Genomic DNA, 20,192 nt, shown 5'->3' on the forward strand with positions numbered 1-20,192 from the left:
GCGGAGCGGGGCGGAGCAGCCGGCAGGGGCGGGCTCGGGGCGGTTGGTTGGAGCGTCGCCGCAGTCGAAAGGTCCGGGAAAGTTTCTTTGGAGGTGAAAACAGCCGCGGAACTCGGGGTCCTAAGAGGGGGCGGGGGCGCGGGGGTCCCGGAGCCGGGGCGGGGCCCTTTCCGGGCTGGAGGGAAGCCGGTCCGGCCTCCCGGGGGGCGATCGCCCAACAAAGGATTCCTGGGGCGCCCGCCCTCGAGGACTTCCCCGCCCCCGGATCCGGCCCCCCCCAGGCGCACCGGGCCCGGCATTCGCGGCTCCTGGTCTGGGTGGGGGCGGGACCCCGCCATCCGGGGCTCGAGGGCCCTCACCTCTGCCTGCTTGTGTTCTAGGTCCGGCCCGGAGCGGCCATGTCCCACGGTCCCAAGCAGCCCAGCGCGGTCGCCGCGTGAGTGCGCCGCCCCCCGCCCCGTGCGAGCTCCTGGACTCCCGCCCCTTAGGGTCGTGACTCCCCCACCCGGGTCGAGGATCCCCACGTGCTTCTCCCCAGACTCCAGCCTGTGACCCCGCTTCTGGGCTCCAGTTCCTCCCAGGACTGCCGGCTCTCCCCGCTGTTGATGCAGTCTCGACCCCCTGATCCTGACCCCCTCTTGGCCAACTCCGCGGGCTCCGTGGTCTCAAAACGCTCGGGGTGAGCGTGGCGGGTAGAGAAGGCTCCTGGGTGGGGGTAACCCTGTTGTCCCCTCGTCCCAGGCCGGCGGGCGGCAAGGCTCCGGGCCAGCACGGGGGCTTCGTGGTGGCTGTCAAGCAGGAGCGCGGCGAGGGCCAGCGGGCCGGCGAGAAGGGGTCCCACGAGGAGGAGGTGAGACTCCTTCCCCCTAAAACCCGGAGGCCTCCGGGCTCCGCCCCCCGACTTGAAGCCCCGCCCAAGACCAGATTTGAATTCCTGGTGCCTCCGCCCACAGCCCCGATTTCTTCTGGAAGCAGAGACCCCACCGGTGCTAGATGCCACGCCCCCAACAGACTCTGCCGCTCTAAGCCCAGATCCCGCCCACTGCCCAGTGGTAGCTCCGCCCACGCTTACGGCCCCGCCCACTTCCCGCCTCTTTCTGGGCCTCGCCTTCCCCCACCAAGAAGCCACGCCCACAGCCCAAGCTAACCACATCCCTGGGCTCAGCCCCCTCCCTAGTAAGTCGGATACCCTCACCTGGCCAGGAACTCCTCTAATCGCCCGGGTCCTGATCCTTGACCGGGTCATGCCTCCAGCCCTTCCCAGTTTTCGGACTACTAGGCCCTGCCATCATTTAACCCCGCCCGCACAGTCTCCGCCCCCTCTCTGAGTCCCGCTCCAGTCCTCCGGGCCCCACCCAACAACGCAGCCGGGTTTTGCAGCCAGTGAAAAAGCGGGGCTGGCCCAAGGGCAAGAAGCGCAAGAAGATTCTGCCGAATGGGCCCAAGGCACCGGTGACAGGCTACGTGCGCTTCCTGAACGAGCGGCGGGAGCAGATCCGCACGCGCCACCCGGATCTGCCCTTTCCTGAGATCACCAAGATGCTGGGCGCAGAATGGAGCAAGCTGCAGCCTGCAGAAAAGCAGGTGGGGACGGCAGGGGCGCTACGTCTGCTGATCCCCCAGCCCACTCGGAAATCCCTGCAACCACGTCCCCCAAAGCATCGCGTTGTGGGAGGGTTCATATTCCGCTTGGAAAAATGAACATCCATGACCACCCCACCCCCAATAGTTGGCAATTGTAACAACAGGGGAGATAGATCTAAAACTTAATGTTATATCCAAAGATGTTGAGATGGGGGCCAAATTTTTTGGCGAAATCTTGCGAGTCTCAAATTCTGGTAATTAATTTCAAAATTGCAAAAATGTTGAAGAAATTTAACAAATCCACTTTCCGTTTGCACCTGTTTTGAAAGTGGTATTTCAACAGGCAGACACGGTGTGGCGTGGAGCAGCCTAGAGCAGGGTTATGCAGAGAGAGGGAGGCATCAAGGTGGGGGCTCTTAAGGTGCCCTGGGCAGCAGCCTTACTAGCATAGGGAGCTCTGGAAGGTTGCGGGGGGCAGGGCCACAGATCTGGGTGATGGAGGCAGAGTCCTGGCCATGGAGGCCTCTCATCTGGGCTGGGCTGAGCCTTTGGACGCTGCCCTGCCCTGCAGCGTTACCTGGATGAGGCTGAGCGGGAGAAGCAGCAGTACATGAAGGAGCTGCGGGCCTACCAGCAGTCGGAGGCCTATAAGATGTGCGCCGAGAAGATCCAAGAAAAGAAGATCAAGAAAGGTGAGCCTGCTGGAGTCCAGTTGTGTGTGCCTGCTCTGTGTAGTGCTGACCCTGCCCAGGCAAAGGTCCCCTCCGTGCAGAGAAGAGACATAACCGGTTACACGTGCATGGGGTTCACTCAGCACTGCAAAGGGGCCCACGTGGGGAGCCTGACCGGGATGAAAGAGGGCTGAGGAGAGGGGAGGGGCAAGTAGGCGGCGGAGAGCTGGGAGGCTGACCCTACCCTCCTCCCTGCCCCACCAGAGGACTCTGGCTCCGGGCTCATGAACACGCTCTTGAATGGACACAAGGTAATGTTCCTCCCGGGAAAGCAGCATGGGGCGGGGAAGAGCGCTGGAGGTTTTTAGACCCTCGGGTGGATGTTAAACGGACTGCCCCTCCCGGTCTCAGGGAACATCCAGGGGGTGTGGCTCCCTTCCCTCCAAATTGCCACCTTGGCCTTTTGTCCCAGGGTGGAGACTGCGACGGCTTCTCCACCTTCGATGTTCCCATTTTCACTGAAGAGTTCTTGGACCAAAACAAAGGTGAACGTTGAAGAGTTCCAGCGCAGTAGATGTGGGAGAAAGGGGAAGCGGGGGGATCGCCTCAAAAGTCTAGGCACCTTCTCTGACCTGGGTGCTGAGGTGGGGCGGGTAGCACAGCTCGGGCAGAGACCCGCGGCGGCGGGGCGTGCGGGGCAAGCGCGGGGCTCTAACCCGGCTCCCGGCTCCCGGCTGCAGCGCGGGAGGCGGAGCTGCGGCGTCTGCGGAAGATGAACGTGGCCTTCGAGGAGCAGAACGCTGTGCTGCAGAGACACACGCAGAGCATGAGCAGCGCGCGCGAGCGCCTGGAGCAGGAGCTGGCGCTGGAGGAGAGGCGGACGCTGGCGCTGCAGCAGCAGCTCCAGGCCGTGCGCCAGGCGCTCACCGCCAGCTTCGCCTCGCTGCCGGTGCCGGGTGCGGAGCGCCGCGGACCCCCGGGCCCGCCCCCTCCCGGGCCCCGCCCCGCCGGCCCCGCCGGCCCCGCCCGCCCCTGACCTCCCGAGCGCGGACCGCCTCCCTCCCGACGCCCTGAGCTGGGTGTGCGCTGAACCCGCCTCCCTGCCTGACCCCCGGACCGCTGACCCTCCCTGCCTCGTCCCTTCTGACCGCATCCTCCTTTCCTGGTCACCCAAAGCCCTTCTGCCGTCTCCGCCCCCGACTACGGAGCCCCGCGCCTTTGACCTTCCCTCACGCCCCTAGACCACCCCAGTCGCTCCCTCGCCTCTGAGCACAAGCCCTTCGCCCACTGAGCCGTGAGCCGGTACCCTGAGGCCCACCCCTGTCCACCCCTCCGGTCCCCGCTAAACCCCAACTCCTTAGTCCCACTGGCCCTCCCGCAGGTCCCCCGTGCCCACCTGCCCTAGCCTCGCACCCCGCTCTGCGGCTCTTACAGATCCCCACCACCACGGCCCTACCCCACCAAGACCCCGCCGGCCCAACTTCCGGCCCACAGCTGACCTTGACAGCCCCCGACCCGACCCACTGTTATGGCCAGTGACCCCTCCTGCAGGCCCCCGGAACCTCGGCCCCAAGGAGCTAGTCCCCATGAGTCCCTGGGGCTGCTGACCACCTGCCGGTCTTCTACAGGCACTGGCGAGACGCCGACACTGGGCACGCTGGACTTCTACATGGCCCGGCTACATGGTGCCATTGAACGCGACCCGGCCCAGCACGAGAGGCTTATCGTCCGCATCAAGGAGATCCTGGCCCAGGTCGCCAGGTGTGTGCCCGGGTACTGGGGCCTGGTTCCCAATTTAGCTGCCAGTGAGGTCCCTGGGGACTACCAGAGGGCTGGTAGGGTAGTCCACTATTGTCCACTCCTGGGGACACCGAGTGGCCTGTGTCTTGTCAGTGCTGCTGGTGGGATCCACTTGGGTCCACAGCTTCCCCCAAACCTCAGGAGAGGTCCCAGCTGCACACTGGGACCCGCACTGGTGTCTGCTTGGAGGAGTGGGGACCACGTGGGCGCCCAGCCTGATGCCGGCCTCCTTCCTCCTCTCTCCCCACAGCGAGCACCTGTGAGGACTCAGCCGCTCACCAATGCAGAGACGCAGCTCTGGCTCCACCCTCTCCCCACCCCAGTGAAGGAGAGGCTGGGGTCCACCCTTGGGGGCTAGGCCCCATTCTGCACCTTGGGGGCTCCAGCCCCCCTAAAATTAAATTTCTACGGTATCCCTTTAGCTTTCAATCTGCAGCTTCTTGAACCCAGAGGAAGCACCGGCCACTGGAGGTGCAGCCAGAATCCCGTGGGCGCAGGGCCTAGAGAGCCTGTTGCCTCTTGGGGCAGGTCACACTGCGGGACCCAGACAGGAGGACTCTGCCGCACGCCCGGCTGGAGGCTGCACAGGCGCCCACTGCACAATGTGGGACCCCTAGAGTTGCTCACCTGAAGGGTGGCATGATGTGCCCCACAGGCAGGGAGGCACACGGGTGGGCCCCAGAATCCCTGCTGCACCCCGGGGGAAGGCTGTGCAGGCCCCTTGTCTGGTCCAGGGACCCGTGTGGAGCTCAGTCCTGACTTCTAAAATAAACACGGGGAGTTTGCGTTCCGGGCTTGTGAGTGTGCAGTTTTTTGGGGTGTGGTTGAGCCAGGAGATACACACGGGTCCCCCGTGACACCAGCGGGGGACTCATGCACCCACCCCCACTCCTGAGGGCAGCGTGCGGCTCCCGGGCACTGGCTCGGTGGTGAGCTCCTCCTGTGTGCTGCCGTACAGCAGCTGCCGTTTCAGCCCTTGAAAGTGACGCTTCCCTGGCGTTGAGCACATTCACGGTGTTAGGCCACCATCATTTCTACTGAGTTCCAGAATGTTCTTACCACCCGAAAGCAGTCCCATCCCTGTGAGCAGCCACTCCCCAGTCACCCAGCGCCTGACAGCCAGACTGACTTCCTGTCTCGGTTCAGGCATTTCCTGTCAGTGGAGCCACACTGTGTGCCCTTTGTCTGATCCCACACTGAGCCAGGTCCTCAGGCCCTCCCGCCCGTAGCTGGCATCGTTTGGCCACGGTCCTGGGGAGGCAGCCCAGGGCACTCTATCCCTGAGTTACATCCCCAGCCCTGTTGAATTTGTTCTGAGACAGGTGCCTGCCCAGCCTGCATGAGGCTCTGGATTCAACCCCCAGCACTGTGGGGGGTGGGGAGAGAGGCCCAGGCTGGCCACCAATGTGTGATCCTCCTGGCTCGGCCTCCGGAGTAACTGGGATGGTAGGCGAGGACACCTCCTGGCTTCATTTGGCAGGTTTCTAAGTTACAGCAACTGCTCCCTGCCCAAAGCCTCCTGGAACTTGCCTCTTTCCACCAATGCCTGGTTCACGTGGCTGGATGCCACCCACAGGACAGGAGCAGTTTAATGAGCCAACGCTCCTGTCCAGGAATTTTGATGGATGCCCAGGTGGTTCCAGTGCCACAACCCAGGGGTTTTACAGACTTCTGGGGCTAGTGTCCTTGTCCATTGCAGCTCCCTCACCAAGGCTGCTTGAGCACCCACTGTGTGTAGCGAGGCAGTAAGGGAATAAAGGACACCACAGCCATGCCCTCCTGGAGCTGACCCTGTAGACAGGGACACAGACAGGACACAAGGTGAGAAAGTGAAGTAGCTAATGTGTCAAATGCTACCTTTAAATGCTAAGGAGACATTGGGGAAGATAGATTCAGAGGTGGTGATAGCAGGTAGCCTTTGGTCAAAGACAAAGAGGTGCAGAAGTGAACCATGCAGAGCTCTGGGGAAGTCCATCCAGGCAGAAGGCACAGCTGTGCAAAGGCCCTGGGGCAGGGATGAGCCTGACTTTGGAGGCATAGTCAGGAGCTGGTGTGGAGAGAAGGAAAAGGGAGGAGGCAGGGTGGGACGGAGAGCCCTTCAGAGCCTCGGGGGTGCAAGGAGGACTTGAGCTTTGACCCAAAAGGAGTCATGGAGGGCTGTGGGCAAAGGAGGATCGGGTGCCCCTCAAAGCATGCCAGCATAACGTCCCTCCCCATCTCTTAGGGTTGTTGCAAGAATTAAATGAACACACTTAGCGGAGAATGAGTGCTAGGGGACCTCAGCTGTCCCCGACCTTATTTGTGATCCTTGTTATTTCTTTGTCCACAGCTCAGGCCCCTGAGGACCGCCAGACGTCCCCAGGGAGGGTGCTGCTGGCCCTGGCAGGGCCCGGACACCTGGGGCCCGTGCTCCCCTCCCCACCCCACGGTGTCGCCTTCCCGGGAGGCTCTGGTTCCCGGATCGCCTTACCAGGGTGACTCGGCTGTCGCGCCCTGGACAGGGGGAGGGGAGGCTGCAGGAAGCGGTGGATCCGGAGGCTGCGGCCGCAGCCTGTGTGGGTGGAGGAGCTCCTCGGGCCATGGAGAGCGCTGCTGCCCGTGAGGCCCCGCGGACTGAGACCCCGCGCGCCCCCGTGCCCCCGCCCTCGCCCGCGGAGCCCCCAGCCGCGCCCCGCGTGCGCCCGCGCCTCGTCTTCCGCACGCAGCTGGCGCACGGCAGCCCCACCGGCAAGATCGAAGGCTTCACCAACGTCCGCGAGCTCTACGCCAAGATCGCAGAGGCCTTCGGAATCGCGCCCACCGAGGTGAGCGCCCCGGGTTCCCGCTCCCGAGGTGCCCGGGCGGAGAGGGGAGCCTGGACCTTAGACGGGAGACCGTGGATCCCAGATTCCTAGGAAATCTTAGATCTCAGGCCCCCCGGATGGTGGGAGCTGGCGGAGGTCGGGGCGTGCCATGCCACCATGCCACAAGGGACCCCTTGGCACGCCCTGCGCAAAAGATTAGTAGGTCTTGGGACTGGGAATTCCTACGTCCTCCAGGAACCCGCTCCGCGGGCCAGCTAGGAGTGGATTCCTGCCTTCTGGGCGGCGCCCGGTGGTCCCTGGGCGCCGAGGCCCTGGGTTTTGGGCAGACCTCTCACAGGTGGGAAGTGCGCTGCTGCAGCCGGCTGCGGAGCGGGTGCTTTCCAGCCAGGTTATGTGCTTTGAAGTCCCAAGAGGGCGCCAGGAAATTCCCATCCTCCTAAAACACCTCAGCAGGGTATAACATGGAAGTCGGGGTGGGGGAGGTGGGGGAGAGGGATCCCCCACGCAGCTTCCCTCTTCCCCCTCCCCATTCCCAGGTCCCAGCCCCTGCCACTTCCCACAGGTGAGCTCCGCAGCTCTTTGGACCGGGTTTTCCCCTTCTGGCTCTGCGCTCATGGAGTGGTTGATTCGCAGCGTCTGGGTGGTGCAGAGGGAATGGGCTGAGGTGAACTCGGGTCCCCTCTTCTCCCACAGATCTTATTCTGCACCCTCAACAGCCACAAGGTGGACATGCAAAAGCTCCTGGGTGGACAGATAGGGCTGGAGGACTTTATCTTTGCCCATGTGCGTGGTGAGACCAAGGAGGTCGAGCTCACCAAGACAGAGGATGCCCTGGGACTGACCATCACGGACAACGGGGCCGGCTATGCCTTCATCAAGGTGCCCTGGGGTGGGCCGGTCACTTCCTGGGTGCTTGGGGATCTGACTTGAGTGACTGCCCCTCTGGACCCAAGTGGGTTCTGGGGACCCGAGGCAGGTGGCCAGGTTGCCTGAGAGTGACTTTGGGTCCCCACAGAGGATCAAGGAGGGCAGCATCATCAACCGGGTCGAGGCAGTGTGCGTGGGCGACAGCATCGAGGCCATCAATGACCACTCCATTGTCGGCTGCCGCCACTATGAGGTGGCCAAGATGCTCCGGGAGCTGCCCAAGTCCCAACCCTTCACCCTGCGCCTGGTGCAGCCCAGGAGAGCCTTTGGTGAGAGCCACCTGGGCTGGCGGGGGCTCCCGGAAAGGGGCCACTTGGCGACCGCGCAGTGTGGGGGGCAGGCTGGACACAGTCAGTGGCCGAGCACCTGCCCAGCGTGTGCAGGGCCCTGGCGCCACGCCAGCACCATAGGCACAAAGGACGTTTCTAGATGCCTCTTGTACGTGGCAGAGCCCCTGGCCCTGCATCCCGACGGGTAGGGGTTTTCTAGATCGTCAGAGGGTCGGTTGTGGGGGGAAAGCTTGGGCAGAGGGGTCGGATAGAGAGGCGTCTCGATCCGCCTTGTGGCCAGTTGGGAGCTTGGAAGGTGGCCCCATGACACTGTGGCATGTTCTAGAATGGCACTTTAGACAGGGAAGTCTGTGACTGGCCCCTGGACGAGACGAGCTTGCTCTGGATGTGGCTTCTCAGCCTGGGCACGGTGGACACTGGGCTGGACCCTTCTCTGGAGGGGCATCCTGGGCACTGCAGGGTGCTGAGCAACATCCCTGACCTCCACCTGCTCCAGACCAGGAGCCATGCCAGGAGCACGTGACCGTCACAGATGTCCTAGACCTCGCTAGGGTGCCTGGGGACGGGACCTCCCCCAGGGGCCTCCACAGCTGGCCTCTTCCTTTTCAGGGCGGGACCTCTGGAGGGAGTGATGTGGACGGACACGGGCTGCCCGTGGCCCATCGTGGGGGCCCCTTGGGTAGCACCGCTCTAGAGCGGGACTCCAGAAGTGCCTTGGCGCGCGCAGGGGGCCCAGGAGACAGGCGCATGAGGTTTTAGATTGTCTTGTTTCGGGCCATGAACTCTGGGAGCCAGGCCTGCAAGGAAGAGCGAGTCTCCCCGAGGGGGCTTTTGCAGATGGAGCCACCAGCCACAGGAGGGTCCCCTGTAGCGAGTCACTTGAGGTGGGGGATTCGGGGAACCGCCGAGGCAGGAGCACATGGGTCTCCGTCCAGTCTGCTACGTGGCTCACCCCAGAGGCCTGGTGGCTTCGTGTCTTAGGCAGGAAGAGTGGAACCTTGAATGGGGTCTCTGAAGACTCACCCGTGGAAGGTGGGGGACAAGAAGGTTCTAGGGAGGCTCAGCTTGTGGCCTCCCAGGGCTCTCCACATCCAGAACACAGGCCTGTGCCCCACTGTGTCCCCTCCAGATATGATCAGCCAGAGGAGCAGGAGCAGCAAATGTCCTGTGGAAGCACGAGTGGCCAGCGGGAGGGAGACCCTGCGGCTCCGCTCTGGGGGTGCCGCCACGGTGAGGAGGCGGTGAGCGTGGGGAGGGTCTTCCGGGGCTGTGGGGCCCAGCGCGGTCCACCTCCCAGCGTCGGTTTCCGGCCCGTGAAGCGGGTCCTGATGGAGGGGGCGGTGGTTCCAGAGCCCGGGGCACCAGTGCTGGGTGTCCCGCCGCTCATCCCTGGGGTCGCGGGGTGGCGGTTCTCACCCCCGCCTCCTCTCCTGTGCCCTAGCCCAGCGAGTTTGAGGAGGAGGCCGCTCGGAAGGTGGACGACCTGCTGGAGAGCTACATGGGCATTCGCGACCCAGAGCTGGGTAAGGGGCCAGGGTAAGCGGGGGCCTGGGGGCGGGCATCCCTGGGAGGAGGTGGGACCCCAGGAGAGGCCAGGCCAGAGCGCCCTCATCCGTGTCCCTCCACGTTGCCCACAGCATCCACCATGGTGGAGACGTCCAAGAAGACAGGCAGCGTCCAGGAGTTTGCACGCTGCTTAGACTCCGTCTTGGGCGAGTTTGCCTTCCCGGACGAGTTTGTGGTGGAGGTGTGGGCCGCCATTGGCGAGGCCAGGGAGGCTTGTGGCTAGTCTGCCCCAGGGCTGGACGCAGCCCCAGCCCGGAGCCCAACCCACTGCCCCAGCCAGTGTCCACAGTCCAGCTCTGCTCCAGAAACCAGTCCGGATCTGAGATCCAGCCCTGCTCCAGAACCCAACAGAGCTCAGAGGCCAGGTTCGTCTCCAGAACCCAGTCCATTCAGAGTCCCAACCCAGCTCCACAACCCAGTCCTACATTAGAATGCAACCCGGTTCTGAAGTCAAACTGTGCTCCAAAACCCAGGCCAGCCCTGAGCTAGAATCCACCTCTAGTGACCAGCCAGGCTCTGAGACCAAGCCCAACTCCAGAACCCAGCTCAGCTCTGAGACCAAACCTGGCTCCAGAACCCGGCTCAGCTCTGAGACCAAATTTTGCTCTAGAACTCAGGCCAGCTTTGAGCTAGAATCCACCTCTAGATACCAGACGGGCTCTGAGACCAAACTCAGCTCTGAGACCAAGCCCAATTCCAGAACTCAGCTGAGCTCTGAGACCAGGCCCGACTCCAGAATCCAGCTCAACTCTGAGACCAAACCATGTCCTAGAACTCAGAGCAGCACCAAGACCAGCCCGACTCCAGAACTCAGCTCAGCTCTGAGACCAAATCTTGCCCTAGAACTCAGGCCAGCTTTGAGCTAGAATCCACCTCTAGATACCAGACAGGCTCGGAGACAAAACTCAGCTCTGAGATCAAGCCCGACTCCAGAACCCAGCTCAGCTCTGAAAACAAACCATTTTCTAGAACTCAGAGCAGCACCAAGGCCAAGCTCCATTCTAGAACCCTGTTCAACTCTGAGACCAAGCCCTGTTCTAGAACTCAGGCCAGATCTGAGATTGAGCCCAATTCTAGAATTCAGTCAAGCCCTGACATCAGACCAAGTTCTGGAACCCAGACAGATTTTAAGATTCTGCTGAGTTTGGCGATCAATCCCAGTTCTGAAACCCAGTCCAGCTCTCAGACTGAGCCTGGCTATAAAACTCGACCTGTCTCTGTGGCTCAAGACACTTGGGTGGCTGCGCCCTACCTGGATACTCAGGCCAGCTTGGGAGCACCACTTAGTTTTGGAACGCAGGCAAGACTCCAGAATAAGCCCAGTCATAGAATTCAAGTCAGCTCTCAGACCAAACCCCATTCAAGAACTCAGACTAGCTCAGAAAGCCAGGCCCACACTGTTGCCCAATCCAGAACCCAACCTCAACTCTGCTCTAAAACCCATTTGCTTCCAAGTACCTGCCCCTCTCCTGAGTCCACCATCCAGCTATGGCGATGAGTCCAGCTCTTGTGACTGAGCCGGCTCTGGAGCCCAGCTGGCGGCTTTGACGAGGCCGATCTCCAGTGCTGGAATGCCACCCACCCCTGAAGCCAGCTCTGGGACTCGGCCACGTGCCGAGCCCCACTCTCCCTGCAAAGCACAGTCCAGCTCTGGGACCCGGACAGACTGCACGGCCTGGCCCAGCTCCAGAGCTCAAGCCAGCTCAGAAGTCCACCTGCCCAGCCCCAGAACTCAGCTCAGCTCTGGAGCACAGCCTGGTTCTGAAAACGCAGCCCACTCTGAAATGCAGTCAGCTGCTGAGACCCAGCTGAGTTCCAGAACCCAGCTAAGTGCTGGAGTCCAGTCCAGTTCTGGGACACAGTCCAGTGCAGCCCTGGGGCCAGGCCCTAGGACCCTGCCTTGTTCTGGGACTGGCCTCGCTCTAGGCCCCAGCACTGCCCGGAAGCTCCACCCACCCTGGCCCTCCACTCAGTTCTGAACCCCTGCCACGAGCCAGATCCCAGCTCAAGGCGACATCCCAGGCCACCTCTGGCACTCAGCTGGACGTAGGGACACAGACAAGTTCCAGTATGCAGCCCAGCTCTGAGCCCCGCTCCAGTTCCAGAACCCAGCCTGTTTCTAGAACTCAACTCGGCACCAGAACTCCAACCAGCTCTGGAACTCAGCTCAGCTGGGAGCCTCTGTCCAGCCCTGGAGCCCAGTGCAGGCCCTGGATGCAGTTCAGCTCGCAAACCCAGAGCACCTCTGGAGCCATCTCCGCTCCAGATCCCGGTCCAGCGCAGAGACCCAGCACTCCTCCAAAACCCAGCCCAGCTCAAGCATCCAGCTGAGCTCCAGCAACAGGCTCCACCCACAGGCCCCTGGCTGTGACTGGAGCTCAGCCTGGTCTCTCAGACCCAGCCCAGCCCCCAGGTCCATCCCCCAGAACCCCAACCCCAGCCCCTGCAAGGCCCTTGGGCCTGCACCTCAGCCCCGCCGTCTGGGACAGGGACCTAGGCCAGCCCTGGCCCCAAGCAGGGCACCACCACCTCCCACCTGCCCCCCGCCACCAGTTCCCTCAGCCCCTAGAAGTCAGCCCTTTTCCCCAAGCCCCATTTGGGACCCGACCCACCATATCTGCCACTCCTAGTCCTGTCCCCGGGGATACCTCCTGGGGTCCCGGCACCCTGTGCCCCTCCCCCAAGCTCAGGGAGTCAGGGGTCCCTCCCCCACCACGGGTTGCTTGCGCATGACATCCTCCTGGCTCCTGCCCCTCCCAGCTGGCCCCCAGATGAGGCAGGTGACCTCATTTCCCAGCAGGTGCGGAGGATGGAAACAGGGGCTTGGGTTTCAGGGCCCTGGTTTCGGGGAGGTGTAAGCAGATCCAGGCGGGGCGGGAGGGCGGGCGCTCCGTCCTGGGTACCTCAGGGCTCCTGGCAATAAAGGCCCATGGCGCCCTGCAGCCGCCTGTGTCATTGCGGGGCTGGGAGTGGACGGACATCAGGCCGAGGCCTGCAGGGCGCCCGCTGTGTGCCGCGCCCTCGTGGGCCCTTCCTGGGCGGGAGGGCCGCCCTGCCTGGTTGCGGAGCGCCTGCGGGCCTGCTTCGGTCACCGTCCCGCCGACGGCCTCCCTCCCTTCTCCCCAGCCGCCAACTGGGTTTACTCCCAGAAGCCCCGCGGCGCCGGGAGCCTGGGGCGCCGCCGCCTGCAAAGGGCTGGGCGCACGCTCCGTCCATGAGGCGCGCGCAGCCGGTCCTCCGTCCCTCGCCCTGCGAGGCGGGACCCCCGTACCCTCCCCTGTCCAGGCCGCTGCTCCGGAAGCGAAGGGACTAGAGCGGGGGCCGCAGGTGTATTTGGGCAAGAAGGGGCGACGGCGCTGGCGGCTTCCAGGCAGAGCCTGGCGGGCGGGTTCCCAGGAGCGCCGGGCCGCCGCTGGTCCTGGGCGCAGCGTCCCGCGCCTCCCTCGTCGGGGCTGGGAGCGGGGCTCCGGGGGAGGCGGCTCCAGGGACAGGGGCACAGGCAGGCGCCAGGTGAGAGAGAGGTACGGGTCAGCAGGGGGCCAGGCCCGGGTCTGGCCGCAGGCCCTACTGCAAGCCTGGACCCCGGGGCGGGCTGCGGCCGCAGGGACAGCGACCTGGGCCTGGCGCTGAGACGCGGGTGCAGGCGCCGCAGCACTGCGCGGCGGAACAGGATGTAGACCCAGGGGTCCAGGATCTGGTTCCAGGTGGCCACGCGCAGGTAGATGAGCAGCCGCTGCTCGGTGGCCCGGGACAGCTGCCCCGCCGGGTTCATGGCAGGCGGGTCCTGCAGCACCGTCTGGGCGATGAAGACCTGCGAGGGCCAGGGCGTTAGCAGGCGGCAAGCCTCCAGGCGGCCCTTTGGCCCTGAAATGCCCCCTGGCTGTGCCACCTGGGGAGAACTGCCCACCTCTCTGAGCTGCTGCTGCTGAGTCCACAAGGAGCACCTGCTTCTGCCCCTCTCCTGGACACAACTGAACTCCGCCAAAAGGCAGAGCCCAGCGGAGTGTGCTGCCGCCAGCACCATCCCGCTGGCAACCTCGCCTGTCCGGTTTCAAGCACTATTTTATTAACATTTACCTTTCACATGTTTTTTTTGTGGTGCTGGGGATGGAACCCAGGGGCACTGAACCGCGGAGCCATGCCCTCAGACCGTTTTAGTTTTTGAGTCAGGATCTCACTAAACTGCTTGGGTTCTTGCTAAGTAGCTGAGGCTGGCCTCGAACTTGCAGTCCTCCTGCCTCAGCCTCCTGAGTCTCTAGGATTACAGGTGTATCCCACCACACCCACCAAAAAGGAAAAAATTCCTTTACATGTGTTGAATTTCTACATGCTAAATAGTTTATACTTGATTATTTTAACACATTTCATTCAATATGAAGTTTAGACTTATAAAAACATAAGGACTGTTTTAATGTTTTTATATAGCATGATTTTTTAAAGTAACATAATAATTATTTAATTAATGTAATTATTAATGATAATAATTTGTTAGGTATATAATTACCTAACATTAGGTATCATGCACTATGTAATCACGACCTTGCATAATAATGCAACTATTAGTTATAATAAGAAAATAAATATAATTGTCTTGTATAATTACAATTAATTATAACTAAAATTTATAGTATGTCAAAATAATTTGTATTTTATTAAAATGTATTGCTACATTAGAATTATTTCCTAAGTACCTACTGTGTGCTGGGTGAAGCTGGGGACAGAGCAGACCCTGGTGGGTCTGAGACCTCACACTGCCACCAGGGCCCCTCCAGCCTGTCCTCCCCGCAGCAGCCAGAGGGCGCCTGCAAGCACCTGACTCAGGTTACCCCGCTGCCTAGAGCCCTGCGTGGCTCCCACCTCCCCCGGGGTCAAGCCTACACGACCTGCTTCACCCCCTCTCTCTCTCCTTCCCTGCTCCCCCACATGGGCTCCTCACTGTGCCTGCAACTCGCCAGGCTGCACCCCAGGGCCTGTGCCCGGCTGCGCCCTCCTCCCGGAGCGCTCCTCCCCCACACTCCCGAGGTCTGCGGTCTCCTCTCCGCCTTCCAGTCTCCAGGCCCGCCCTTCCTGCTCTTTCCTTTCCTTTGCTGATACTGGGATTGAACTCAGCGATGCTCTAACACTGAGCTACATCCTCAGACCTTTGGATGTTGCCCAGAAGATCCTCGTGCCCCGGCCTCCATGCCCAGCTGGCTTCGGGCTCTTGAAGCATTGAGTTCTCGGCCACAGGAGGCAGGTTCTAAAGGATGTATAGGAGTCCACCTGCTGGGCAGACCCGGGAAGCACCGGGCCCCTCACTCTGTTCTCTGCGGGCTCTGCAGCGCTCTCACTGGCTCGTGGGGCCAGGGCAGGTGTTTGTGGAGGGAATAAGTGAATAAATGCTCGGATTTCTTTGCAGACACACCGACAGGTGGGCCTCCTGTCCTCTGCCTGTGTGTGGTGCTGGGTGGACCCCAGGGCCTCAGGCTCACAGGCCCCTGGTAAGCGTCCACATGGAGCCCCTGGCCCAGGGTGGCTGGCTCACCCTGTTCTGACTCCAGTGGAAATGAAGTGGTGCTGGCTGCTCTCGGTTCACCAAAGAGCAGCCTGTGCAGCTCCTGCCACCAGCCAGCTCCCGCCGGCCCCGGGCACGGGCACAGAGTCGCACCAGGAAACAGGTCTTGCATGATTCTGCCTAGAATGCCTTCCAGGTTTTGCCTGGCGCAGCTCCTACTCATCCTTCCCGGCCGGGGCTCCCATGCCCTTCCTCTGGGAGGCCCCGGCACCCCAGCCGGAGCCTGGAAACCCTCCTGGGGCTCTCGGGCCCAAGAGCTCCCCTGCCCAGTTACCAGGGGCGCCCCTCCCACACCCCGGCCCCGCACTCACCAGCAGTGGCGTCCAGCAGATGCTGGCCACCACCATGATGCCCAGGAGCTGGACCATCATCTCCACCTCGCAGTCCCGCGGGCGCTGCTGGGCGGCCTCCTGCCCGTGGTAGACGTGGCACAGGGTGGCCACGCTGATGGTGTTGAGCAGGAAGGACAGTCCGACTGACAGGCCGCCGAGCAGCGTGAACAGCAGGCCAAAGGCCACGTCCCCTGGCTGGGCACCCAGCGTGAGGAAGCACCAGGAGCCCGGGTACTGCACGGTGTAGCGGCCCAGGCCCAGCAGCGGAAGCAGCCCCAGCGCCAGCGCCGCCGCCCACACCAGGCCCACCGTGGCCCAGGCGCGGCGTTGCGAGGCGGCTGCTGGGCGTGAGAAGGGCCGGGTGATGCCCAGGTAGCGCTCAGAGGCCATGGCGGCGCCCAGCAGCAGCGGGCACAGGCCGAAGAAGACCATGGCCACGCCCATGAAGTGGCAGAGGCGGCAGCCGGGGTCCACGGCGCGCCAGTCGAAGAGCGCGGCGTGCTGGGCCACCACCACGGTGCCGGTGACCAGCAGCCCCAGGAGATCCGTGAGCACCAGGCCGCCCAGGAGGGTGAGGAAAGAGGACCGTGGGCAGGGGCTGCCCTGCCGGGCACCGGCCAGCACGCTCAGCGCCAGCAGGTTGGAGGCCAGGCCCACCACGCAGAAGGAGGCAGCGAACCAGGGCGAGGCCACCAGACGCCGCTCCTCCTGCGTGGTGTTGGTGGGCCGGAAACAGGGCCCCAGGGCGCTGCTGTTGGACCACATGGTGCGGGGCGGTCACCACCCCATCCGGTGAGGCACGGCGGCTGGGCTGGCACCGGTGCAGGCGCACCTGGGGTGGAGAGAGGCTGCGTTCACCCGCTGCTGCGCCCGGCCTGCCCCCCCGCCACCCCGCGCCCGCGTCCCACGGCGCTCCCTTACCGCAGTCTCAGGAGCTTCGAGGGCGAAGACCAGGGCCCTCTCCTCAGGGGCACCGGGAGAGATTTTCTGGGTCCTAGAGAAAGACAAGGAGCCGGGGTTGGAAGGCAAGCCCTGGTCTCACCGCAGCCCCAGGCTGGTGGCTCCTGTTCTGGAGCCTCAGCTTCACATCCTTCCCACGGCTGAGCCCTGACGGGCCCAGCACGGACTTCAGCCGCCGGCTCGGACCCGGCCTCCAGCGCACCAGGCTCCGGACGGCTGGCTGCCAGCCAGGGCGCTGCTCCGCCCCCCCCGCAGGTCCTGCTCCTGGTGAGGGCCCGCGGGCACCTCCTTGGTGAGCCTGGAGAACAGGGTGTGCTGACGTCCTGCCTCTCCCGGGAAGCGGTGATTCCTTTTTTCCATGTTCGTGGCTTTACTTTTATAATAAAAAAATAACCCAGAAGTTCCAATTCCATTTTGGGAAATAAAAAAGCCAGCGCCTTTGTAGGGATGGGCTCTGCAGGCAGCAGGCACTGGGTGGGCCCAGGGGAGAACCCAGCACACAGCCGCTCGAACACCGCACAGCAAAATCCAGGCCAGATGTGGATGATCATGAAGCGAGGCGCTAAAAAGTCAGCTCCCTGCAGGCCAGTGGCTGGGAGGTCAAGGCAGGAGGATTGCAAATTCGAGGGCAGCCTCAGCAACCTAGTGAGGCCATAAGCAACTTAGCGAGACTGTTTCCAAATTTAAAAAAAAGGGCTGGGGATGTGGCTCAGCAGTTAAGCACCCTGGGGGTTCAATTCCTGGTAGAGAGAGAGAGAGAGAGAGAGAGAGAGAGAGAGAGAGAGAGGAAAAAGAAAAACTCAGCTGATTGCTGAGGACATACCACAGAGGACGAGAAAGGCACCAACCGGCCCCCCACCCCGAGGAGCCAGGGCTGGATCTGCCCGGGGCGGAGCCGCGCGGGGCATGGCAACTGGGCGGGCCGTCGCCTCCAAGGCCACAGCGTCGGGAGCTGACCAGAGACTCACGGGGCGGGCGGTAGTCAAGCCCCGGCCAGTCCGAGTGCCCTCTCTCTGCCTGGGACTCCCATCCTGCTTGGGCCTCAGTTTCCCTTCCTGTGAAGGGTGCCCCTGCAGGCTGGGAGGGCTGCCGGGCCAGGTTCCCTGCAAGCTGAGGTCGTTCCTGGCCCCGCAGCACGGCCTCCACTCGGCTCCTCCCTACAGAGCCTCATAGATCTCCCAGCTTCCTGACGGCCACCCTGGATGTCCCCCTGCCAAGAGCCAGGGCCTCTGCCGCCTGGGTGGGGTGGTCCCCCAGAGGGAAGTGGAGGCCGAGAACTGGAGGGCTCCCTGAGGCCACAGCGAGGCAGCCCTGGGCTGCACACAGGACAAGCTCCTGCCGCTCGGATTTGAACTCCTGGGCTGGGGTCCCCAGGGACGGCCCCCTCCAGCTGGCAAGGGCTGTTTCCAAATGTTCCAGGAGTCGACCCCTGCCTGGGTCAGCCTCCACCAGCCTGGGTGGTGCCAGTCCTTCGTGCCTCCCGGGCCCCTCGGCCACCCCAGGCGGCTCACACTGTGGGCGGCTGGGAGCAGAGCCCTGACCCCAAGCCCTTGGCCTGGGGAGGCTGAGAGCTGTTGCAAGTCCCCTGGCCGCAGATGGTGGTTTCCAGTCCCCGTGCCCTGTCCCGCCCTGGGTTCAGGTGCTCACGGCTGTCTCAAGTCCCCCAGATGGGCGGACCAGCAGGGGCACCTGCCATAGCCTCTTGTGTCAGCCAGGAAGCGTGGCGGGGGCGCCCATCTGGTGGAGGACCCACCGTGCTGAGCGGCCCTGGAGGAACGCCCTCCCTGTACCTGGCGGGAGGCGTGGATGCGGAGTGGGGAGGTTGGGCCGTGCAGGGTCCGGGCTTCTGGGATTCCAGTGGGCCCCCAGCCCCGGGATCCAGAGGGTCCCGGGTTCCTGGGATCACCTTCGCGCCAGCCTCCTTCTCCCCCTGGAGGGTGGACCCAGAGTCCTTGGTCCGGACACGCCTTGGGGCGCCAGGCCCGAGGGTCCCACGGTGCAAGGGGCTCCCTCGGCGGCCCGAGGCCGGGCGCTGCGCCCTGGCTCCCGGCTGGGCTCCGAGCCGAGCCTGAGGAATGTGGCGTTTGGCTCCCGGCACGGCCCCTCCTCTGGCGGGGGCTCATCTCGGCCCCATCCCCCCAGCGCCACCTCCCAGCCTGTCCCTCTCCCTGTCCACACCCAGCCCTCGGCCTGGCCCTGGGTCCTGGACCAGCCCTGAAGCTCCCAGAGAGGCCAGGCCAGCCTCGATCTCTCCCTGCCACGCCGAGCGCGGGGCTCTGCCCCTGTGAGACAGAGGGGCAGCACAGGCCTGCTGGCGCCTGGCTGCCCTGCCCCATCCTGACGCCATCGCCGCCGGGGCTCTGCTGGATGCCCAGCCTGATGCCCTTCCTGCCCCGGGGCCACCAGGCAGGAGTGGTGACCTTGACCTCTCAGGACATAGCTTGGAACTGCAGACCTGGCCAGCCTGGCCCAGCTCCCCATGTGGACTCTGATGGAGGGCCCACAGTGTGACCCAGCACACCCTCCCACCAGGGCACCTGCCAGCCCCAGCCTGCCCGCCTCCCCTCACCACAGAGCAGCTTCCGGGAACCTTTCCTGTTTGTGTCGCAGGAGGCCCCCCGCCCGGATGGAGGCCCTCGGTGTTTCCAGAGCAGTTACGCTTGGGGGTGCCTCGCTGGGTCCCCCTCATGTGGCCCCCTCTGAGCCTGGGTCACTTCGCCTGCCCAGCGGGGTTCCCATCAGAGCACGAGGGGCCGGTGGGGGCCAGGTTGATGGATCATGGTGGAGAGGAGGGCTGCCGTGACCACCCCAAGGCACATGTGCCCAGGTGGCCCCGCGGGGACAGCACACAGCGGGGCACACAGCTCGGCAGGCAGACATGCTCACAGGTAGACACACGGAGAACACAAAGGCAAGCAGCCGCCTGGCAGGGACAGGCGGACACAGATGCACAGGGGGCCACATGCAGCTGCGCACCCTCCCCAGGCTGGGCAGTCCTGCTGGCGCCGGTGGCCTTGGGATGCCTGCCTCCCAGCCCAGGCCGAGACAGGACCACGGCAGTGCTCCCCGCCCACCGGGGCGCCAGGTCCCTCCACGCCCGCACGGCCGGCACCCCGCAACAGACGCCCAACCCGCAGCCCAGCGCAGACCTCACCTGGGCGGGTGGGCGGCGCAGGGTCCTGGGAAGGCGGGGAGATCAAGTCAGGGTGAGGGCGGCCTCGCGCGGCGCAGGCCCTGGGCGCTCCCGACCAGGAGGGGGTGCGGGTGGCCCTGGCGGGTGGGTGCAAGCCCCGCCACGCAGCCTCTGCTCCGGCTCTCGCGTCCTGCCTCCCAGTCTGTCTCTGCCCTTCGGGGCTCACCAGCCCCGCCCCGGCCCTGCGGTGGCCACGCCCCCAGGCCCTGGCTAGGGGTTGCTGGGGGCCTCCACGCTGCCCGGGACACCCCGGGGCTGGGGCGCCTGTGGACCCCAGGCTGCAGGGGCAGGGGTGCCCCTCGGACCTGCGCCCGGTCCCCGGCCTCTCTGGGGGCCCTCCCGGGGCTCCCACGGCTTTCGCGGTCTGGGTGGCCCCTGAGCCCGAAAGGGGCGGGGCGGGCCCGGTTGGCTCCCTGGAGGTCCAGACCCGGTGCACGGGGGTCCCAAGCTGGCTAACCAGGTGGGGTCGCATCTGACGCACGGTCGGTGCGTAATAAATGCAGGATCTGTT

The 20,192-nt window shown here is 63.9% G+C and overlaps 3 protein-coding genes across 4 annotated transcripts; 2 read left to right on the plus strand and 1 right to left on the minus strand.

The window, feature by feature from the left end:
• Positions 1 to 4,799, plus strand: HMG20B (high mobility group 20B). Of its 2 annotated transcripts, none has more exons than XM_079115201.1 (10): positions 1 to 93; positions 381 to 436; positions 742 to 850; positions 1,381 to 1,584; positions 2,156 to 2,276; positions 2,520 to 2,566; positions 2,728 to 2,800; positions 2,996 to 3,211; positions 3,884 to 4,016; positions 4,306 to 4,799. In XM_079115201.1, exons 2-10 carry the CDS (start codon positions 399 to 401, stop codon positions 4,316 to 4,318), a joined length of 954 nt encoding a protein of 317 aa, XP_078971327.1. In that variant the 5' UTR covers positions 1 to 93; positions 381 to 398; the 3' UTR covers positions 4,319 to 4,799. The 2 variants fall into 2 exon arrangements, with proteins under 2 accessions (XP_078971327.1, XP_078971328.1); XM_079115202.1 differs by having other exon boundaries at positions 24 to 71.
• A 1,547-nt stretch (positions 4,800 to 6,346) lies between these two features.
• On the plus strand, positions 6,347 to 10,098 carry GIPC3 (GIPC PDZ domain containing family member 3). Its single transcript, XM_079115276.1, is given in 8 exon segments — positions 6,347 to 6,859; positions 7,553 to 7,738; positions 7,875 to 8,055; positions 9,206 to 9,304; positions 9,307 to 9,317; positions 9,518 to 9,599; positions 9,714 to 9,930; positions 9,967 to 10,098. Coding segments are annotated over 7 exon segments (936 nt in total). The 5' UTR covers positions 6,347 to 6,634; the 3' UTR covers positions 9,866 to 9,930; positions 9,967 to 10,098.
• A 2,683-nt stretch (positions 10,099 to 12,781) lies between these two features.
• On the minus strand, positions 12,782 to 16,669 carry TBXA2R (thromboxane A2 receptor; the record flags this gene model as incomplete). The annotated part of the gene is made up of 3 exons (XM_079115075.1): positions 16,450 to 16,669; positions 15,508 to 16,360; positions 12,782 to 13,453 (listed from the first exon to the last, which is right to left on the minus strand). Exons 2-3 carry the CDS (start codon positions 16,291 to 16,293, stop codon positions 12,782 to 12,784), a joined length of 1,458 nt encoding a protein of 485 aa, XP_078971201.1. The 5' UTR covers positions 16,294 to 16,360; positions 16,450 to 16,669.
• Between the last annotated feature and the right edge of the window lie 3,523 nt (positions 16,670 to 20,192).

This window comes from Sciurus vulgaris (assembly GCF_902686455.1).
Source record: "Sciurus vulgaris genome assembly, chromosome: 16".
Taxonomy (NCBI): Eukaryota; Metazoa; Chordata; class Mammalia; order Rodentia; family Sciuridae; genus Sciurus; species Sciurus vulgaris.

What these genes read in the sequence shown, in the direction of transcription:
- HMG20B (XM_079115201.1), top strand. Translation starts at nt 399, where the DNA reads ATGTCCCACGGTCCCAAGCAGCCCAGCGCGGTCGCCGC. An exon ending in AGGGGTCCCACGAGGAGGAG is followed by an intron (nt 851 to 1,380) that starts GTGAGACTCCTT and finishes CGGGTTTTGCAG; the next exon opens with CCAGTGAAAAAGCGGGGCTG. An exon ending in GTTCTTGGACCAAAACAAAG is followed by an intron (nt 2,801 to 2,995) that starts GTGAACGTTGAA and finishes TCCCGGCTGCAG; the next exon opens with CGCGGGAGGCGGAGCTGCGG.